Here is an 18,247-nt window from a genome sequence, read left to right on the forward strand (position 1 = left end):
CTAACGCAACGAGCTAACATGGCCTGTTTTCACAGTAGTAAACCCGGATACACACGTAAGAAAATTGCAGATTTATCTTACACACTCCTACAAATGTCCTCCGAGTGATTTTGCTGTCTTTAGCCTCAGTCTGGACACTTTTCTACAGGACCGCTCTGCTGACCGCTCTAGCCGTCTCCGCTCCCTCAGCGCTCCCCCTGCTGCTGCACCGACTGATCACATTCCGAACCCCCCGCTCATTGGTCCCGCCAGACTGATTGACAGGAGTTTAAACCAATAGGATTCCAGAAACGATTAGCGCGGACCAATACACACAATAAGAGACCAATACAGACAACCCCTCATTTTAATAAATAAATCCCTAAATTTAATCAATAAATCCTTCAATTTAATAAATAAATAACCTAATTCAATAAATTCCTCAATTTAATAAATAAATTCCTCAATTTAATAAATAAATCCTTCAATTTAATAAATAAATCCCTAAATTTAATAAATAAATCTTTGAATTTAATAAATAAATCATTACATTTAACAAATAAATCTTTTAATTTAATAAATAAATCCTTCAATTTAATAAATAAATCCCTAAATTTAATAAATAAATCTTTGAATTTAATAAATAAATCATTACATTTAACAAATAAATCCTTCAATTTAATAAATAAATCCCTTAATTTAATAAATAAATCCATCAATTTAATAAATAAATCCCTTCATTTAATAAATTAATCCCCTTCATTTAATAAATTAATCCCCTCATTTAACAAATAAACCCCTTAATTGAATAAATAAATCCCTCAATTTAATAAATAAATAACCTAATTCAATAAATTCCTCAATTTAATAAATAAATCCCTAAATTTAATAAATAAATCTTTGAATTTAATAAATAAATCATTACATTTAACAAATAAATCATTTAATTGAATAAATAAATCCTTCATTTAACAAATAAATACCTTAATTTAATAAATCAATCCATCAATTTAATAAATCTCTAAATTTAATAATAAATCTCTTTATTTAACAAATAAACCCCTTAATTGAATAAATAAATCCTTCAATTTAATGAATAAATAACCTAATTCAACAAATTCCTCAATTTAATAAATAAATCAACGTAATGAGTCATTTTGACACGGGGCTAAACTAGCTAACGCTAACGAGATTACCTCAGACTGAGCCGGAGATATCGCGAGACCTGCGCTGCACTCAGTCCAGCTCACTGCTGAGCTCCACACCTGAGAGCTGCTCGCCGTGTTTACAGCCGCTGCGGCTCAGTCATGACAGTCCACTAAACATGCTGGTCAGAGGTGCAGAACCAAGGTCCAGAAAGTAAGTTCTAGACAAATATGTTCTAGATATGTCCAGCTTTGCTGTCACTGCTCGGGACAGGACGGTGCTCAGTGCAGTGCCCTTTCATTGGTTCCAGCTTTCAGAACCTTTCTCTGATGATATGTTTAAAGCTAAAAGTAATTAATTAATTAATTTATTAATTTATTTATTTTTTAATCACTAAAAACGGTCCCACTAGTCAGTGTTCTTACTAGGGTCCACTAACCGAGGCGTCGTTTGGGACGCAGCCGCTGTTGACGAGAGGGCGGGTGAGAGGCGCGCATGCGCAGTCGCTGCTCTCTGGCTCTTGGAGACAAAACGCAGCGGGGCTTCGCTTCACCGAGCGACCGACTCCGAGTCCACCCCGAGCGGCCGAGCTGGACGAGGTACCGGGGAGACATGCGGCTCTGCTGATCCGTTTGAGCGGCGATTTGTCCCCTTTCGGTCGCCGTCCTCGCGTTTCTTCGACCCCGCGGGTTGTCATGTAGCGGAGGCCGCCGTCAGGCTTGTGTTGCTGGGCGGGGAGGGGGAGAGCCCACCGCCGCCGCTTCCCCACCGCCGCCGCTTCCACTGCGGCCACACTACCCGGAGCCTCGCCGTCTGCTCGCCTTCAAAGCCTAAAGACTCGCTGCTGCTGCTGCTGCTGCGACCAGCGGAGCTTCCACACCTCGCTGAAGGTGAGTCGAGCCCTGCCCAGTGCTTTTAGCCTCCTTTAGCGATGAGCTGGTCTGGGATTGGGACAGGCTCCTCAGGTAGCCGGACAGCTCCATTCATTCATCCTCCCAAAATGAAGATTTTAGGGCATTAGATGAACTAAGCTGCTTATTGTGCTCCTGGACATCCACTGAAAGCCTCCCCCCGTGCACTGGAGCAGGGTCTGGACGAGGGGGTGAGGGGGGCTAGCTTAGCCAGGTACCTGTTTTTGACAAAGCAGTGAGCAGGCAGCCTGGGCCTGTTAGTGGCAGTGGTCATCTAGGTTGGCTCTCCGAGGGGATTCAGTGTATAGGTGGGGGTCAGTTTGCCTTTATTATGTCTGGCTCACTACAGGTATGTAGCTACAGCCTCCTTTCAGGTGGACAACCGGCTGGAGGACGGCCACCACCATCATGATGGTCAAGGTCCATTTCAGAGCCGGTCATGTTCCTAATGGCTGTCGAGCTGGTTCCTCATCTCCTGACCAGAATAATGTGGGTTTCTACCCCGCAGGATGGACGTAGGTGCGGCCGGTGGAGGAGGAGACGGAGGCCCGAGGAGAGCCGACTCGGTGGAGGGAGGCCTGGAGATCGTCCCGCTTGAGCTGTATGACTCAGCCCGGGCCAAAATAGACGCCAACCTTCGGTGGCTGTTTGCCAAGGCTTATGGAGAAGGTAAGCGTCCGTCTCTCTCTCTCTCTCTCTCTCTCTCTCTCTCTCGCTCTCTCGCTCTCTCGGGTGCATAGGGGTCAGTTTCAGTTTCAGTGAACAACCAATCACTGATCGATTATCCTCCAACCAATCACAGTGGGTTATACTGTGTGCTCTGAGCCTTCTGACCAATCCTATTTCAGCACATGAGGCTGTGTTTATTTATTTATTTATTTTTTTTGGGTGTTTTTTTTTTCACACCTACTCCGCCCACAGCAGTTTAGCTCCGCCCATCATTCACGCCCAAGTCATAAGGAGTGTTCCGGTGTTGAAGCGCAAGGCTCGGTAGCCAATCAGAGCAGAGGACAGACTTAAAGGAACGGTAGCAGAAGAAAAAGAGGTCAGAACACGCCCACTTAAAGCAGCAAGCGTTTAGAGAGAAGCGGCTCCTGGGCTCCCCCTGCAGGTGGGGAGTGTAGCTCATCGCTCGCTTTTACTACTCCACTGCAGTAAATACAAATCACGCTGCGAGCGCCCCCTCCTGGACAGCTGCACACGTGCATTTCTGGACGAGCTGAGAGCTGAGAGAGGTAGAGGAGCATGTGGACTGCAGGATTTTACACTAATGTGACTCTGTGGGTTAAAGCAGGGTTACACAGCAGCAGTTCTGGAGAGAGGTTCTCCTCCTCCTGCAGCTCCACCACCAAACCTCCACAGTGCAGCAGCAGCAGCAGCAGCAGCGATGACGGAGACGCTGTTCTCCCCCTGTCCCAGTCTATTACTGTAGTGATTAATAAGCTAAGGATGGTATGGTGTTTTGCCATGTTGTGCAGACGTGCAGTCTCCTGGGTTGTGTGTGTGTGTGTGTGTGTGTGTGTGAGAAGAAGAAGAAAAGGAGGAGAAGTGACCGTCTGTTCCCAGAGTGTAAGTCAGCACTTGCTGTGGTCAGTTGAAAGAGGATGGTTTTGTCTCCGTGCCAGACAGAGCATCAGTCTTCTCTCAGTGTGTGTGTGTGTGTGTGTGTGTGTGTGTGTGTGTGTGGGTGGGTGTGTGTTAAAAGCAGAGAGTAAGAGCAAGCAGGGGATGAAATGTGCTGCCGAGGTGAGCTCTTAAGAATGTTGTTATTCACACACTCGCGCACACACAAACACACACACACACACACACACACACACATATTATGGTATGGGGCTACCAGAGGGTTTGTTTGAAGGGCCGGTCATTTCATTGGTGTCTATTAGTGACCTTGTGCGCGAGGGTTTTCCTGGAGTGCAGCACCGTCGGCCTAATCGTGCAGCAGAAATAACAGCGTCAGTCCCACATCACTAATCCCCTCCACTGAAATACCCTCCTTATCTGTGGGACTGACCCTGCTCCTGGACATCTCCTCACCCTTTGGACGTCCGGCCCAAGGCCAGCCCCGATCTGAACCTCAAACACTGCCGTTCCTCCTTAAACGGAGCTGTGGGGGCGCTACGTTTTAAACAGCCCCCGGTAATGAAGCTCTGCTGAAGCTCCCGGTGTGTCCAGCTGCATAACCGAGGTTCCCCCTCCACACAATGGCAAGAGCAGACGTGTGGACGTTTGGGTGGATGCTCTAGATTCAGCCCCTTCAACCGCAGACGCAGGGCCTGTTCTTTGGAAGGTGGTGGATTTAAGAGGTTTCTTCCTGTTATTGCTACACCCTCTGACCATGGGTGCAGTCCATGTCTGGGGGTCAGCTGTAGCGCCGGAAGTTCTACACTCAGTAAACAAAGATGACCCCATGTCATGTGTGTGCTCCTGCCCCCTTCACTGGAGCGTCTGTTTGACAGAGACTGGATCAGTCCCGGCTGTTTCGCGGTTCTGCTAAAGCCGCCCCTCAGAACCTCCCGTCTCAGACTAACGGACTCGTGTGTGTGTGTGTGTGTGTGTGTGTGTGTGTGTGTGTGTGTGTGTGTGTGTGTGTGTGTGTCTGTGTTTGCACTGATTTTCAGGAATTATCTTACTCCTGTGGCTTTTGTCTGGGAGAAGGGCGTGGCTACTCTGCTCCAGGCATGGGGTGTGTGTGTGTGTGTGTGTGTGTGTGTGTGTGTGTGTGTGTGTGTGTGTGTGTGTGTGTGTGCACGTGCACGCCCCCTCTGCCCCATTTTTGACCATGAGGCATTCTTTATTAATGAGCTACGCGGTGTACTCACAGTTGCGAATGTGCAGAAGGACACACGCCGCTATCGTTCTGAACTACTTCCAGAGTTCCAAAAGAGATTCCGAAAAATTTAAAGAATGTAAAGATTCCCCGTGAAGGATCCCGATATTCCCGGTGAAGGGTCCAGATATTCCCGGTGAAGGGTCCAGATATTCCCGGCGAAGAGTCCCGATATTCCCGGCGAAGAGTCCCGATATTCCCGGCGAAGAGTCCCGATATTCCCGGCGAAGAATCCTGAGATTCCCGATGAAGAATCCTGAGATTCTCTGTGATGAATTCTGAGATTCCCGGCGAAGGATCCAAATATTCCCAGTGAAGAATCCCAATATTCCCAGAGGTTCCTGGTCTGACGTTCTTTAAATGAGCATTTTATGTTGCCTTGCGGCCAGTAATTCCAGATGGGCTCTGTACCCACTGTGTATCTGCCCAGGAATACTCGGATAAGAAGATGGATGGATGGATGGAGGGTATGGTGATTGAACATGATTGGCCCACCTGATGGTTTATAGTGTGATGAGTAAACGGTGATTTCATAGTTTTATCCTGCCCATTGAATCCTAACTTGTCCCCTCCCCCTGGTGCATACTGGTTGTCAGACAGCTTCCTGGTGCTTAATCTTCCTTGGGCTCTAATCTGGTTGCCTGACCCTTGACCCCTCTGGTGTTAGGAAATCTCACCATGACTTTGTGTTGTTACGGCCTAAAGCTCTGGATCTGGTACGAATCGGCTCCGAAACACAAGTGGTCTAAATCCTGCATTACTGGACGGAAATGCCTGTCTTGCATTTGAGACCCTGTCCCTCCTCACCGTGTCCGGAAGCACGAGTTCCAGGACTGTGTTGCTGCAGCTTAGAATATGCATTTGCTCAGAACGAGGACTGCAGCGTCTCCAGAGCTAGTAAAGACTGCCTGTAGCGAATAATTCAAAGAGTCCACATACGGAAGTACCACTGATTGATACCAGTGCACCCAGCAAGAATTCCCAGTAACAAAAGAATCCAAAGGATTCCCAGTGCCAAGAAATCCAAAGGATTCCCAATACTGATGTACCAAAAATTCCCAATACCACAACATTAAAGGATTCCCAGCTTGGAAGAAGCAAAGGATTCCCAGTGCCAAGGGATCCAAAGGATTTCCAATACTGATGTACCAAAAATTCCCAATATCAAAATACCAAAGGATTCCCAGTAGCAAAGAATCTAAAAGATTCCCAGTTTGCTAGAAGCAAAAGATTCCCAGTGCTGAAGTACCAAAATTACCACAGTATTAAAGGATTCATAGGAGCAAAGAACCCATAGGACTGGTGATACTGAAGTACCAAAGATTCCCTGTGTCAAACTGCGGAATGCCAAACAGTCTTTCCCAGGTAAAGTTTCCCAGTGCCAACAGGTTTCCAGCCCCTTTTGACCTTTGCTTAAAGCTTAAACCTGGACACACAGTCAGACGCTCGCTTTGCTGTCCTTCATCTGATCCATTTCCATACTGTGAGAGTCATGATCTGGTCGTTTCCAGGCGGCGATGCCCATCGGCCAGTCATCTGGAAGTGGAAATAGCGCGGCGCTAAGGCGCTAATGATGTGTTTAAGAGCCGGATTAGCAGCCAGGTATAATTAGCATGAAGCTTAGCAGTGACCAGTGAGTAAAAATACCATTGTGACGCCTCTTTCAGCTGTGTGTGTGTGTGTGTGTGTGTGTGTGTGTGTGTAAACAGGGCTTAGGTGTGTTGCCTGGATGTGCGGGCATGATGGGAGCCATTGACGTGGGGCTGAGGACGCTAATCTCTAAACCACCTGTCTGGCACATTCGCTGTCTGTCTGTCTGTCTGTCTGTCTGTCTGTCTCGTTCACGCATACTCGCCTTGTTTAATCTTTTAGCCATGTCACCATGCTGTCCTGAAGGATTGTGGGTACTGTAGTTCGTCCTACCCCAAGCTCATCTGTTTCTCGGACTGGATCAGGGATGCGTTCATTTGATTCCCATCGTCTCATGAACAATCAGCCACAACATTAAGACCACCTCCTTGTTTCTACACTCTACACTGTCCATTCGATCAGCTCCACTGACCGTATAGTTCTAGCTATGCTTTGTCATTAGCCTCCTTTCAGCTCCGGACCCCACAGGCTGACCACCTCAGAGCAGTCAGTGTCGCTGGTACGAGTGGAGCGAGTGGATCGGACACAGCAGTGCTGCCGGAGCTGTTGGGTCAGCCTCCTGTGACCGCTGTCCACAAATCTTCAACTATGAGGGCCATTCCGTTCCCAAAGCTTCCATTTTTTTTGTCTCTTCTGGAAGGCCATGGTGGGTTTTGGGGTCTATTCTGGACCATTTCCCATGGTGGCTTGTCCATTCTTCCCTCCACTGGTGCAGTAGTGCCAGTGCCACTGGCAGCAATACAACCCCATGCTTCACAGTTGGCAAGGTGATCTTCTCATGAAATCTCCCAACCTTGTGGCCGGTTCTGTACTGACCTCATTGGTCCACAGCATAAATCCAAAACTCTTCTGGCGTCTCTAGATAATCTGGATGCAGCAGTTTGGTGGTGAGGTTACGGTTGAGGTTCCTTTCCTACGAAGCGTTGCCGCACAGTAGAACAGTGCACCGCCCTCTAGGCTCCACTGAAGCTTCCTGCAGGTTTTTGGCAGCAGTTATTTACATGTCTCTCTCTCTCTCTCTCTCTCTCTCTCTCTCTCTTTGTTAGATCATGTTCCGGCCGATCTCAGAGACCCCTTCTACACAGACCAGTACTGTGTGGAGCACATTAAGCCCCCGGTGCTGACCCTGCTGCTCTCGGCTGAGCTCTACTGCAGAGTGTGCGTTCTGCTGCTGAAGGGGGACCAAACCGCCTCTCTGTCTTCCCATCAGTCCGTCATCCAGGCCCTCGCCCGCCGCGGCATCTACGCCCGCGAGCCCGACGACACGCCGGTTACCCATGACGACCTCGGCTCCACCCCCATCAAGATGGTGAGCGTACTCAGGGCGTAGGCCTTTTGACCTCATTGGGGTAAATAAGCAAATGAACGGATCTTAGCATAATTAGGGGGCGTGTGTGGTTGATCAGTTGGGAAAGGGGGGCTGCAGGATGACCATCTGCTCACAACCGGCTGTGTGTGTGTGTCTTGGACGATAAATCTTAGTGTGTGTGTGTGTGTGTGTGTGTGTTGTGAGCAGAAACACTATTACTGGGCAAAACACAAGCCCACAAAGGTCAGAGTCCAATGCCAAAGGAGCAGCCTGTGTGGGGGAGGAAGAGAGCAAGCCTCCTCCACGTGGCAATCAGCTGGAGCTCAGCTGTGTTCGCCAGCCGCATGCAGCTCCCAAGCCCCGCCTTTGACCACACGTGGGTTATTTGCTCGCAATGACTGCGTCTAACACAGCTATGATGCTGAAATGGACCTCGTGCCGGGAGTTCAGCACCTTGGAGAGCGGCCAGCGAGCACAGGGCGGCTCAGGTTTGTTGTTTCGGAGGCAAACGAGGTCCTTCCTCCTGAGTGAACTCGGCCAACTGGAGAGGAAGGAGAGATCCGGAGTGTGAAGTCGAGCCTGACCCTTGAGTACCAGCTCGATGCCTCATCTTTAAGTGAGCGGTTTTAAAAAGACCACGCTGTTGACCTACTGCTGCTCTGCTGTTGGGTGGAGGGTCTTTGCCTATCTTGAAAACGGTTCAAGCTTCTCCTTAGATGGCTGTAGAGCAGTGTCCGAGGTCTGCAGAGTTTCCAGAGGGGATTTCAGCACCATGGAGAGCAGCTGCTGGGTCTGGGACTGCTCAGCAGAAGAACAGATGGAGATACTTCAGAGCCTTCAGAGGCTTCAGCCTTCGCAAAATGTGTATGTACTGAAACTTGAGAGGAGAAAAGGACGTCCTTCAGGCCTTCAGGCCTTCAGGCCTCCACCCTGGCATCAGTCCCCCGTACTTTCTCCAGCCGCCCTCTTCGGGTCAGATCTACCACGAGAGAAGCCATCAGGGAGAAGCTGTGTCCTTGGTTCACACACAACAGTGCAGAGAGTTCAGCACCACGGAGAGCGACAGTAGAGTCTGGGACGGCTGAGCTCGGTTTATGAGGTGACGGCTCTGCCTGTTGTCACTGTGTGTGTGTGTGTGTGTGTGTGTGTGATTTAGATTAATTAGAATTAAAACTGCTTCACAGTGGTGTGTGTCTCTCCACCTGTCTCTCTATCTGTCTGTCTGTCCCCCTGTCTTTCTATGTCTGTCTGTTATTTGTTTGTCTGCCTGTCTGACTGTGTGTCTGTCTTTCTTTCCCTCGGTCAATGTGTGTGTGTGTGTGTGTGTGTGTGTGTGTGTGTGTGTGCGCGCGCGCACGCACAGAGCTCCCACATCCCCCTGATAGACGCTCTGATGCTGGCGTGCTCGGTGGAGATGATGAGCGTAGAGAGAGTGGTCTCCAGTGTGAAGCGCTTCTCCACCTTCAGTGCCTCCAAAGAGCTGCCCTTCGACATGGAGGACGCCATGCTCTTCTGGATCAACAAGGTCAGAGTTAGCCCTGTGTGTGTGTGTGTGTGTGTGTGTGTGTGTGTCGTACATTGTGTAATATACAGTGTAATACAAGCAAATCAACTTCAAAACCTCTGTGCAATTCAGATCATTTTTAAGCAATAATGTGGCATACAGATGTGTACAGATGTGTGTGTGTGTGTGTGTGTGTGTGTGCGCAGGTGATTCTGAAGACGAGGGAGATCTCGGAGAAGGAGCTGAAGCTGAAGCAGCACCTGATGGAATCCCCCTGTCATCAAAAGGTACTGCTGACCAATCACAAGCCTCACTGGAACCCTCCACCCAATCGTAGGCGTCTCTGATCTCCGCATGTCTGTAGCTCCTCCTCTACTGGCTGTTCACTGAGGGACCGCACGACTTAACCCTGTTCTCTGATCAGATTACTGCACCTAACCTAACCAATCTGATCTCTCTCTCTCTCCCCCCTCACTCCTCTGTCTGTCAACCTCTCTCTATCTCTCCCCCCTCACTCCTCTCCTCTGTCTGTCACCCTCTCTCTCTCTCCTCTCTATCTCTCTCTCCCCTGACTCCTCTCTCTCTCTCCCCTCTGTCTGTCAACCTCTCTCTCTCTCTCTCTCTCTCTCTCTCTCTCTCTCTGTCAACCTCTCTCTCTCTCTCTCTCTCTCTCTCTCTCTCTCTCTCTCTCTCTGCTCTTACCTTTTTGTCTTCTTTGCCCCGCCCCCTTCCTGTTGGATAGTCTCCCTCCAAATGGTACTGGAAGCTCGTGCCTGTAAGTTCCACAGCGCCCCCTCTCTGCACCAAACCCACCCTCCACCCCACCCCGCATCATCACATTTGTAGGGTGTGTGTGTGTGTGTGTGTGTGTGTGTGTGTGTGTGTGTGTGTGTGTGAGAGCTTGTGACATGACTGTTATGATCCTTAACCTCGTCATAACAAATCTCTCATTTAACTACATTCATCTCTCTCTCTCTGACTCTCTCTCTCTGTCTCTCTCTCTCTCTGACTCTCTCCCTCTGTCTCTCTCTCTCTCCCTCTGTCTCTCTGACTCTCTCCCTCTGTCTCTCTGACTCTCTCTCTCGGTCTCTCTCTCTCTCGGTCTCTCTGACTCTCTCTCTCTTTGTCTCTCTTTGTCTCTGTCTCTCTGACTCTCTCCCTCTGTCTCTCTGACTCTCTCCCTCTGTCTCTCTGACTCTCTCTCTCGGTCTCTCTCTCTCTCGGTCTCTCTGACTCTCTCTCTCTTTGTCTCTCTCTGTCTCTCTGACTCTCTCTCTCTTTGTCTCTCTTTGTCTCTGTCTCTCTGACTCTCTCTCTGTCTCTCGGTCTCTCTCTCTCTTGGTCTCTCTCTCTGTCTCTCTGTCTCTCTCTCTCTGTCTCTCTCTCTCTGTCTCTCTCTGTCTCTGTCTTTCTGTCTCTCTGTCTCTCTCTCTCTCTCTCTCTCTCTCTCTAATCAGCCTGACTTCATGCATGCTCTGGCCCACTGCATGTTGGAGCCGTCGGAGTTGTCTCGTGTGGTACTGTACTCCCTCACTTACTCCACTCACTCACTCACTCCCTCCCTCTCTCACTTGCTCACTCACTCACTCACTCACTCCCTCCCTCACTTGCTCACTCACTTGCTCACTCACTCCCTCACTCACTTGCTCACTCCTTCACTCCCTGCTGTAGTGCTGCTTTTCCACTGTGCTGAGTTGTACAGGTGGGAGGATTCAGGGTTTGTGGGAGGGGCTAAAGGTCCCAAATCTAAAACTACAGAAGCAGCGATACAGAGATAATCAATACGATACCGATCATTATCATTATCATTATCAGTGGCGTCTTACTGTGGCTGAAACCCAGATCAACCCCCCCCCCCATTTCCACTCAGGTACGTTACCGCAGAGACCACTTGTCTGGCCGGTGTCTCCCTCATCTGCCACTGGTGGAGGACCTGATGAAGGACGTGTGTGATGGTGCCGCCCTTCTGGCAGTCATTCATTACTACTGCCCCGATTACATGAGGCTAGAAGGTAGGCTCGAAACCAATACACACACACACACACACACACTCAGGAGTGTTTGAATTAATATTATACAAAGTAAAGAAGTGATAAGCTTTTATTTTCTCCCCCTCTCGCCCCCCCCCCTCTCTCTCTCTCTCTCTCTCTCTCTCTCTCTCTCTCTCTCTCTCTCTCTCTCTCTCACACACACAGATATCTGCCTGAAAGAGGTTCTGTCCATCTCCGACAGTGTGTATAACATCCAGCTACTGAGAGAGTTCTCCAACGAGTACCTGACCAGGTGTTTGTACCTGCGGACTGAGGACCTGCTCTACGCTCCCCCGGTCTTAAAGGTGCATCTCCACATTTCGCTGTTTTGCAACATCATTTTCTGGCGTCGTGCGAATCTGGTCATAATAAACCATATGGACAAAAGTATTGGGACGCCTGCTTGTGGATTCAGCGTTTCTTCTGAAATCAGGGGGAAAAAAGAGGGGGAAAAAAAGGGTTACCCTGCTTTTGTTGGAGTAACTGTCTCTACTGTCCAGAGGAGAAGGCTTTCGCCTCAATTTTTACAGAGCATTGCTGTGAGGATTTGGTTGTGTAAGATGTTGGATGGACGATCACCACCCCACCACCTCACCACCTCATCCCCAACTTCCCAAACTCCTCCCATCAAAAGTACTGGATGGAGCTCCATCATCATTCCAGAAAGCACTCCAGTTCCTCCACTGCTCCACAGCTCAGTGCTGGGGGGCTTTATTACACCCCTCTATAGCCCACGCCTGACATTAGGCAGCATGGTGCCAATAGGTTCATCAGTGAGTCCTATTCTATTGGCAGTACTTCTTCTCTACAGGGACTAGACAGGCTGTGTGTGTGCATTTGCACGCTACATTAGAAGGGGTGTCCACAAATATTTGGACATGTAGTGGACTCTATTTTGGGCTTGCTCCCTTGGTTACTGTGCCTGTTTTGTCTCGTCCAGCACAACGTGATGGTCTACATAGCCGAGCTCTTCTGGTGGTTCGAAGTGGTCCGGCCAGATTTCGTAAAGCCCAGAGATCCACAGGATATCAAAGACGGTAAGACGTTGGTCATTCCCATAAAACACTCCTCTGTTTAATTTCAGCTTGACCGCTGTCCAGTTTATCAGAAACCGCTCCCTTTGCTAGTGTACAGTTAAAGACTGTAGCCCATCCGCTGGTGCTTGGGTCTTGGGCGGTGGTCCACTCTTAGCCATACTTCTGGTCAGTAACAGTCTAAAAGCTGATTGGCTGAGCCACGTTCAGATCGCTCCTGTGAATTGAATGTCAGCTAATTGAGTTAGTTGTTGCATGTCGATGTCGACGGGTTGACCGCTCCTTCCTCCGTTTGTGCAGCGAGACCCTCGGTGCAGGCCAAGAGTTCCCGGCCCCACGTGCCCATCTCGAACGCCACCAAGCGCAGCTTCTTAAGCACCTCCCCATCTGTTGACTCGATGGTAGCGGGCTCCGCCCACGACACCTGCATCAGGTATTACCTGCACCCAGAGGAGTCTGCGTCTACGTCTGTGTAAGTCCGTCTCTTGTCTTGTGAGTGTTTTTGTGTGTTTTGGGGGGTCGGGGATATGATGTGGGGGGGTCATGTGATGTAGTGTGTGTCTGGAATCGTGGGAATGTTTACATGAAGAGTAAAATGTGTGTGGTAGGGCCTGACCGGTATGACGTTATATGCCTGATATCAATGTTAGTTTTTTAATAAATAAATACATTACAAATGAAAAAAAAATCATTATATTTATTATAATTTTTCTAATTTCTAAATTTGGTTGTATTTATACATTATTTTTATATTACATTATATTACATTACATATATTACATTACATTATATATTATTTTTATTTTAAATTAGGCTGTCTTTTATTTTATTATTATTTTTGTTAATTTTATACCAGGTTTTTAATTTATTTTTTAGTTTTTTAATTGCATTTTTATTGTTATTTTTATTGGATTTTTTTATGTTTGGCTCTATTCATACCTTTTTATTTTATTTATTTATTATTATTATTCTAATTTCTAAATTTGGTTGTATAATTAAGATTATTTTACTTTAAATTTGGCTGTCTTTTATTTTATTTTATATTTTTCAAATTTTAAATGTGGGTGCTTTTTATACATTTATTTTTTAGTTTTTAAATTGTATTTGTATTATTTTTATTTTATTTTTTACGTTTGACTCTATTCATACCTTTTTTTTATTTTTATTGTATTATTATTATTATTATTATTATTATTATTATTTTTAATCATCTTCAGATTCACCAGCTTCTGCTCTATCATCATGAGGTCGTGGGTTCGAATCCTGCATTGTCATTATCATCAATATCGGGCGACCTCGTCTGCCAACCGGTGTATCAGTCAGGCCCTAGCGTCTACAAAGGTTTGTTTTGAATAATGGTTTCTCTCCTTGCAGCGGTAAAGTAAGCCCCTCCCACAGCCCCTCCCACCCGCTCCTGCCACTAAGACCGAGGCAACCGAAACCCGCCCAGGGGGAGGAGACTGCAGGTAACTGCTGTACATTTCCCATTCTTCCAGATCACACAGGATATGTGCCTACTGCACCTCAAAACTGCACTCATACCTGAAAGTGAAGCTCCTCAGAAGCTCCGCCCACACTTAGACAGCATAGTAACAGTCTGTGTGTGTGTGTGTGTGTGTGTGTGTGTGTGTGTGTGTGAAGATTTCAGGAACAGGTCCAGCTCTCTCTCTCGCATGGACGGACATAGTCCTGGATCCCGACTGGCCTGGATGGAGAGAAGACAAAGGTGGGAACTTCTATAGTCAGGGGAAATCAGCTCTGGAAGCTCAGTGAAGACGGTCTGAGACACCTGAGCTCAGTCTGGGAGAAGGGGACGGGTCTAGCTAACGAGTAGGGGGTCTGGCTCCGCCTCTGGTTGCAAATTTGTCCATTATGTCCATTTTATTAGAAACCCCCACCGTTACCAAAAGCTTTACCTGCCCTACAGGTCGCTATACAGGTGTGCTATTACAGGGCTAGTGTCCAGAGGTGCAGGTCCGATGATATTTGGGTGGTAGCTCTGTGGTCGGAACCTGACCGTTGATGAAGGTCCAGTGAATGGCTAACACACACTCTCTTCCTCCCCCTTTCCCAGACCCCTGTCCCAGATGGAGATGGAGTGGGAGCGCCTGTGTGGTGACAACATTAGCTTGGCACGCTCCATCAGCAAAGACAGTTTAGCCTCCAACGTCATCTCCATCACTCCCCGCCACCAGGTCAACGGCCAGTCTGTTCCCCACGTGGCCTGCGGGCACGACATTGAGGACCAGGAGGAGGAGCTTGTGGCCGTTTTGAGCTCTGGGGGCGTGAGCACCTTTCGAGAGCCCCGCCCCGAGAGCTTTTTCCTGGAGCCGCTGCAGCCGGCCGTCCTGCGCCCGAACAAAGAGAAGACCGGCGCGGTCAGTAAGCGGGACGAGAGCGGGGAGGGGCGGTGCCAGAGACGGAGGGGTGTTCACACTCCAACGGAGCACACGGCCATCAGTCAGACCTTTACGGCCGTCGGCAGCGCCGTGGACCCAGAGGGCTCGCCGCAGTCCGGCAGCTTCTTCCTGCACGGCAAGACGGAGTGCGCGAGAAGCAGCCCCATCGACATCTGGGTGGGCAGAACTTCGGACTCGGAGTTTGAGGAAGAGGAGGAGGACGAAGCTGAGGGCGATGACTTGGAGGAGCAGGACCTCGGCAAGGCTCGCCTGAGGAAGGCACTGGGCTACGGGCAGGAGGAGGAGGAGTCGGTGAAGTTGCGCGAGGAGGTGCGAATACGTGAGCGCGAGGACAAGGAGGGAGCCAGCGGCCGCTCCAGCCCGTGCCCCAGCACGCTCTCGCAGGCCAGCAGCACGTCCACTGGTGCTGGACACACAAGGTAGGGGTTTCTAATGGAGCTTAGTTCTCTGGGGTGGTCTTGAGCCGACTGATGGTTAGTGTCGGGAATCGCATGGATATCAAGCTGGAAGATTTAAGCTGTTGTCAGTTGATTCATTCGTTTGTTCGTCTGTCTGGTTGGTTCAGTTGTTTGTTCACTCGTCCATCCGTCCATTGGTTCACTCGTCTGTTCACTCGTCCATCCATCCATTGGTTCACTCGTTTGTTAATTTGTTCGCTTATCTATTGGTTCACTCATTTGTTCGTTTGCCAATTCGCCTTTTGTTCGCTCGTTTGTTCACTTGTTTGCTTGTCAGTTGATTCACTCGTTTGTTTGTCTTTCTCTACGTTGGTTCAGTTGTTTGTTCACTCGTCAATCCGTCCATTGGTTCACTCTTCTATTCATTCATCCAGTGGTTTACTCGTTTGTTCGTTTGCCAATTCGTCCGTTGGTTCGCTCGTTTGTTTACTTGTTTGCCTGTCAGTTGATTCACTTGTTTGTCAGTCTGTATGTTGGTTCACTCGTCTGTTCATTTGTCTGTCTGTCTATTGGATTACTCATTTGTCTGTCTGCACATTTGGTTCACTCGTTTATTCATTGGTCCATCTGTTCATTGATTCACTTGTTTGTTCATTTTATCTGTTGTTCACTCGTTAGTTCACTTGTTTGCTTGTCAGTTGATTCACTCGTTTGTTTGTCTTTCTGTATGTTGATTCAGTTCCATCCATCCATTGGATGAGTGAACAGACGAGTGAACCAACGTGCAGACAGACAAACAAGTGAATCAATTGACAGTTTTCTCATTGGTCCATCTGTCCATTGAATCACTTGTTTGTTCGTTTGTCTGTACCTTTGTTTGTCCTTCTGTTCATTCGTTTACTGTTCGTTTTGTTTGTTCATGGGTTTGTCTGTTGATTGGTTCCCTTGTTTGTTCATTTGGCCGCCCGTCCCCTGGGTTCGCTCGTTTGTACGGTCGTCCAACCATTCGCCGGGCTGTTTGTCTTACAGAGATGTCCGTCAACTGTGCTCATTATAATATTAGGACCACGCCCAGACAGTTCTCAGATAGGTTCGATCAGCACGATAGGAGCTTGTTGTGGACTTCTTGAAGGTCACGCTTACCCTCCTTCAACCTGTTGCAGGCAGTCCAGTCCATGTCGGAGCACACTTTCGCAGGCCAGCAGCGCATCCGGGCGCATGACCAGCTTTGCGGAGCGGCGGCTGCACCGCACGGGGACGCCCGATGAGTTCTACAGCGGCTGCAGCTCACAGACCACCACTCCAGATGGATCAGAGTGTGCCTCCTTCCCACCTTTGGCGAGCGGCGCTGCCAGCCCAAGCCCCAGGGCGCGAGGGGGCGTGGCCTCCGAGCTTGTCCACCTGCGCATGCAACTGGAGGAGAAGCGGCGGGCTATTGAGACGCAGAAGAAGAAAATGGAGACTCTGTCGGCACGGCAACGGCTGCAGCTGGGCAAGGCGGCCTTCCTGCACGTGGTGAAGAAGGGGCGGGGCGACACACTGCCACGCCCCTTCAAGCAGGACCTCACAAAGGAGAAGGAAAAGGAGACCGCGAAGGATGACTCGTGTGTGGAGGCTCTGAAGGCCAGAGGCAAGGAGCTCGGACCCAGCCCGGATAAAGAGTCCAAGAAGTGTGGGGAGAGTGCTTCCACGCCCCCTGCTGGTCTGGAGGGGGATAACCGTGCGAGCGAAGGCGAGGCATGGGAGGAGGTGGGCGGGGAACTGGACTTGAGCGAATGTAACCGCTCCATCGAGCTTCTGAACGATGCCATTGGGGCCATCCAGCAACAGATGATGCAGCTTTCGGTCCAGCAGGACCTGCTCATGAGGCAGACTGCGCTGTCGCCCACGCAGGAGAAAGCCCAGCCTCCCAGCGAGCCCGAGCCTAAGCCTCGGCCCTCCGTGCAGTTCGTGGAGATCTCCACCGCAACCCGACGGCCTCCCAAGCTGAGCTCGGGCCGCACCCCTCGGGCCAAACCTGCCGAGCTCAAGCTGAACAAGGGAGCGAAGGCCAATGGAGGCGACCCGAAACCCTCACCGCTCAGCAGGACGCCGCGGGCGGACAATGAGGATGAGGGTGTTGCTAAAGAGGGCGGCGACAAAGCCAGTGGACGCAGCTCAGCCCGAGGCTTGGCCCGAAATGCCACGTTCCGTCTCCACGATGCTGGTAATCGACAAGCAGACGGTCCAGAGTCACCGAAAGCAGAACCATCGACAGTAGAACCAACGGAAGCAGAACCAGCCCGCGAGAGGAGCGGGTCTGGAGGCTCAGGGAAAGAAAACGTCCCGGTTCCATCCGAGGAGAGCCGGACAAAAGCGCAGCTGATCGAGGTCGACATGTCTGACTTGACCAACCCAGAGTCCAGCACAGAAGCAGAGGGCGAGCAGAAATCAGGACTGGGGTTCTTCTTTACGGTAACACTTTCACACACTGGCCACTTTATTGGAAACACCTACCTTGTGCTTCCACTACTGGCCACTTTATTAGAAACCCCTACCTTGTGCTTCCACTCACTGGCCACTTTATTAGAAACACCTACCTTGTGCTTCCACTCACTGGCCACTTTATTAGAAACACCTACCTTGTGCTTCCACTACTGGCCACTTTATTAGAAACACCTACCTTGTGCTTCCACTCACTGGCCACTTTATTAGAAACACCTACCTTGTGCTTCCACTACTGGCCACTTTATTAGAAACACCTACCTTGTGCTTCCACTACTGGCCACTTTATTGGAAACACCTACCTTGTGCTTCCACTCACTGGCCACTTTATTAGAAACACCTACCTTGTGCTTCCACTACTGGCCACTTTATTAGAAACCCCTACCTTGTGCTTCCACTCACTGGCCACTTTATTAGAAACACCTACCTTGTGCTTCCACTACTGGCCACTTTATTAGAAACACCTACCTTGTGCTTCCACTACTGGCCACTTTATTAGAAACCCCTACCTTGTGCTTCCACTCACTGGCCACTTTATTAGAAACCCCTACC

At 49.4% G+C, this 18,247-nt stretch overlaps 1 protein-coding gene across 2 annotated transcripts in view; it reads left to right on the forward strand.

The window, feature by feature from the left end:
• The first annotated feature begins 1,638 nt into the window (after nt 1–1,638).
• Nucleotides 1,639–18,247, forward strand: part of camsap1a (calmodulin regulated spectrin-associated protein 1a) — a 25,746-nt gene continuing 9,137 nt past the window's right edge. The window contains exons 1-14 of one of the 2 annotated variants that reach the window (XM_072661570.1): nt 1,639–2,015; nt 2,545–2,705; nt 7,563–7,825; nt 9,189–9,350; nt 9,536–9,616; nt 10,072–10,104; nt 11,200–11,341; nt 11,525–11,664; nt 12,300–12,396; nt 12,694–12,865; nt 13,768–13,859; nt 14,035–14,119; nt 14,468–15,232; nt 16,375–17,665. In XM_072661570.1, coding sequence (XP_072517671.1) covers nt 2,546–2,705; nt 7,563–7,825; nt 9,189–9,350; nt 9,536–9,616; nt 10,072–10,104; nt 11,200–11,341; nt 11,525–11,664; nt 12,300–12,396; nt 12,694–12,865; nt 13,768–13,859; nt 14,035–14,119; nt 14,468–15,232; nt 16,375–17,665 — 3,483 coding nt within the window. In that variant the 5' untranslated portion in view covers nt 1,639–2,015; nt 2,545. The remainder of the gene's footprint in view (nt 2,016–2,544; nt 2,706–7,562; nt 7,826–9,188; nt 9,351–9,535; nt 9,617–10,071; nt 10,105–11,199; nt 11,342–11,524; nt 11,665–12,299; nt 12,397–12,693; nt 12,866–13,767; nt 13,860–14,034; nt 14,120–14,467; nt 15,233–16,374; nt 17,666–18,247) is intronic. The other variant, XM_072661571.1, reaches the window with a different exon arrangement.

The sequence above is a fragment of the Salminus brasiliensis genome, chromosome 18 (genome assembly GCF_030463535.1).
Source record: "Salminus brasiliensis chromosome 18, fSalBra1.hap2, whole genome shotgun sequence".
NCBI classification, from domain to species: Eukaryota; Metazoa; Chordata; class Actinopteri; order Characiformes; family Bryconidae; genus Salminus; species Salminus brasiliensis.